Genomic DNA, 2,203 nt, shown 5'->3' with positions numbered 1-2,203 from the left:
AGCTGTATTTTCAGCATCATTACTGCAGTCTTCAGTGTCACATGATCTTCAGAAATCATTCTAATATGCTGATTTACTGCTCAAGAAACATTTCTGATTTTTATCAACGTTGAAAAAAGTTTTGCGGCTTCAGATTTTTGTGGAAATCATGATTTCAGGATCCTTTAATGAATAGAATGTTCAAAAGAAATCTTCTGTAACATTATACATGTCTTTACTGTCACTTTTGATCAATTTAATGTGTCCAAGATCAATAAAATAATGAATTTCTTTTCCTTTTTTTTTTAAAATTACCTACCCCAAACTTTTGAATGTGTATCACGGTTTCCACAAAAATATTGTGCAGCTCAACTGTTTTCAACACTGATAATAATCAGAAATGTTTCTTGAGCAGCAGATCAGCATATTAGAATGATTTCTGGAGATCATGTGACACTGAAGACTGGAGTAATGATGCTGAAAATACAGCATTTCATCACAGGATTAAAGTACATTTTAAAATATATATTATATAGAAAACAGCTATTTTGAATTGTAATAATATTTCACATTATTTCTATTTTTACTGTATTTTTGATCAAATTATTGACCGCTGGTGTAAGTTGCCCATGTGACTTCTGCACTATATTCTGAGTCATTTTCATAATTTTAGATGAATAATTTCTTTATGAAGAGCGTGTAATGTTGTCACTCCTGTCTTCTCAGAGTAAGCGGTACAAGCGGAAGCCGAAGGTCACGCGTGATAACGGTTCTCTGGGTCCCGGAGGAGAACGCACCCTCTCCATCCCACAAATCACCTACGACCACATCGATGATAAAGACTTTACAGAGGAGTCCACAGGTATGGCCGCTCACGCTCGGCATGCTGGGATAGCCCATGTTGTATGTTTAGTTATTAGTATGATGCACAGCTGTGAGTGCTCAGTGTTTCATCTGTCTGGGTTAACAGTATATTTCCCATTATCTTTCTCTAAAGACATTTTAAAAAATGATTAAATAACTATTTTGAGCCATGAAACCCGAACCAATCGGTTCTGAGATTAATCACAACGTTTTATTTTCACTATTATTTATATGCTAGTAGAATTTATTAATATTTTGAATTAGCTTTTATTTTTTATATTTTCATGTTTTAATTTTATTTTAAGTTTTAGTCAGTTTTTTAAATTGTTTTTTTGTTTTTTTTTATATTTCTATTTAGCTTTAATTTTTTATTCAGTATTAATTTTAGAAATGTTAGTTACTTCATGTTATTGTTACTTCAACTTATTTAAATCAGTTAGTTGCCGAGGCAACATTTCTATTGAGGCTTCATTTTATTTTGGAAGTTTTTCATCTAATATTTATATTTTAATTAGTTTTTATTCATGTAAATTTTATTTATATTTATTTAGCTTTATTTCAAGTACTGAAGACGATTTTGTATTGGTTTTAGTTAACGATAACAACACTGATCACAACATTTGAGAAAGTATTTAGATTCTAATAGGATTGACTCGGATTGTCCTCACAATATTTTTATATTTTCATTTTTTTATTTTTATTTTCATTTTAGTTTAGGTTTTAATAATTTTATGTTCTTTTTCATTTTTATTTTATTTATTTATTTATTTTAATATTCCCCTTTTGCTTTAATTAATCTGTATTTTATTTTATTTCATTTTATTTCATTTTTGAATCAGATTAAGAAAGTATTCAGATTATTCAGATTGAGTATTTTGCATTTACATGAAGGCTTAATTTAATTTAATTTTTATTTAATTTAATTTTATTTTTAATTTTTACTTTTTAATTTAATTTCTATTTCTATTTTTATTTTTTTTTTTATTGACTTTTTTTTTTTTTTTGGGTCTGATTGAGTATACATAATATTTTCATAATAATTTTAATAGCTTTCATTTTAATTTTAAAATAAAATTTTAAAATTACATTGTTGACATTTTAGTAGTTCCATTTAGCTTTTTTTAATAATTTAATTTAATTTAATTTAATTTAATTTTTTCTTTTCTTTTCTTTTCTTTAATTTTCTTTTCTTTTCTTTTCTTTAATTTTTCTTTAATTTTCTTTATTTTTTTTTGGTCTGATTGAGTATACACTATTTTCATAATAGTTTTAATAAATTTTAATAGCTTTTATTTTAATTTTAAAATAAAATTTTAAAATTACATATTTGACATTTTAGTAGTTCCATTTAGCTTTTTTA

General features: G+C 25.5%; 1 protein-coding gene across 1 annotated transcript in view; it reads left to right on the top strand.

Annotated features, from left to right (window-relative positions):
- LOC107745117 (potassium voltage-gated channel subfamily KQT member 1-like) overlaps nt 1-2,203 on the top strand; it is a 55,059-nt gene that overhangs the window by 34,656 nt on the left and 18,200 nt on the right. The window contains exon 7 of the mRNA XM_016558958.1: nt 706-841. Within this exon, the coding sequence (XP_016414444.1) occupies nt 706-841 (136 nt within the window). The remainder of the gene's footprint in view (nt 1-705; nt 842-2,203) is intronic.

The sequence above is a fragment of the Sinocyclocheilus rhinocerous genome, unplaced genomic scaffold (genome assembly GCF_001515625.1).
Source record: "Sinocyclocheilus rhinocerous isolate Xijiao unplaced genomic scaffold, SAMN03320098_v1.1 scaffold2966, whole genome shotgun sequence".
NCBI lineage: Eukaryota > Metazoa > Chordata > Actinopteri > Cypriniformes > Cyprinidae > Sinocyclocheilus > Sinocyclocheilus rhinocerous.
This window is presented reverse-complemented; position numbering and strand designations above follow the sequence as displayed.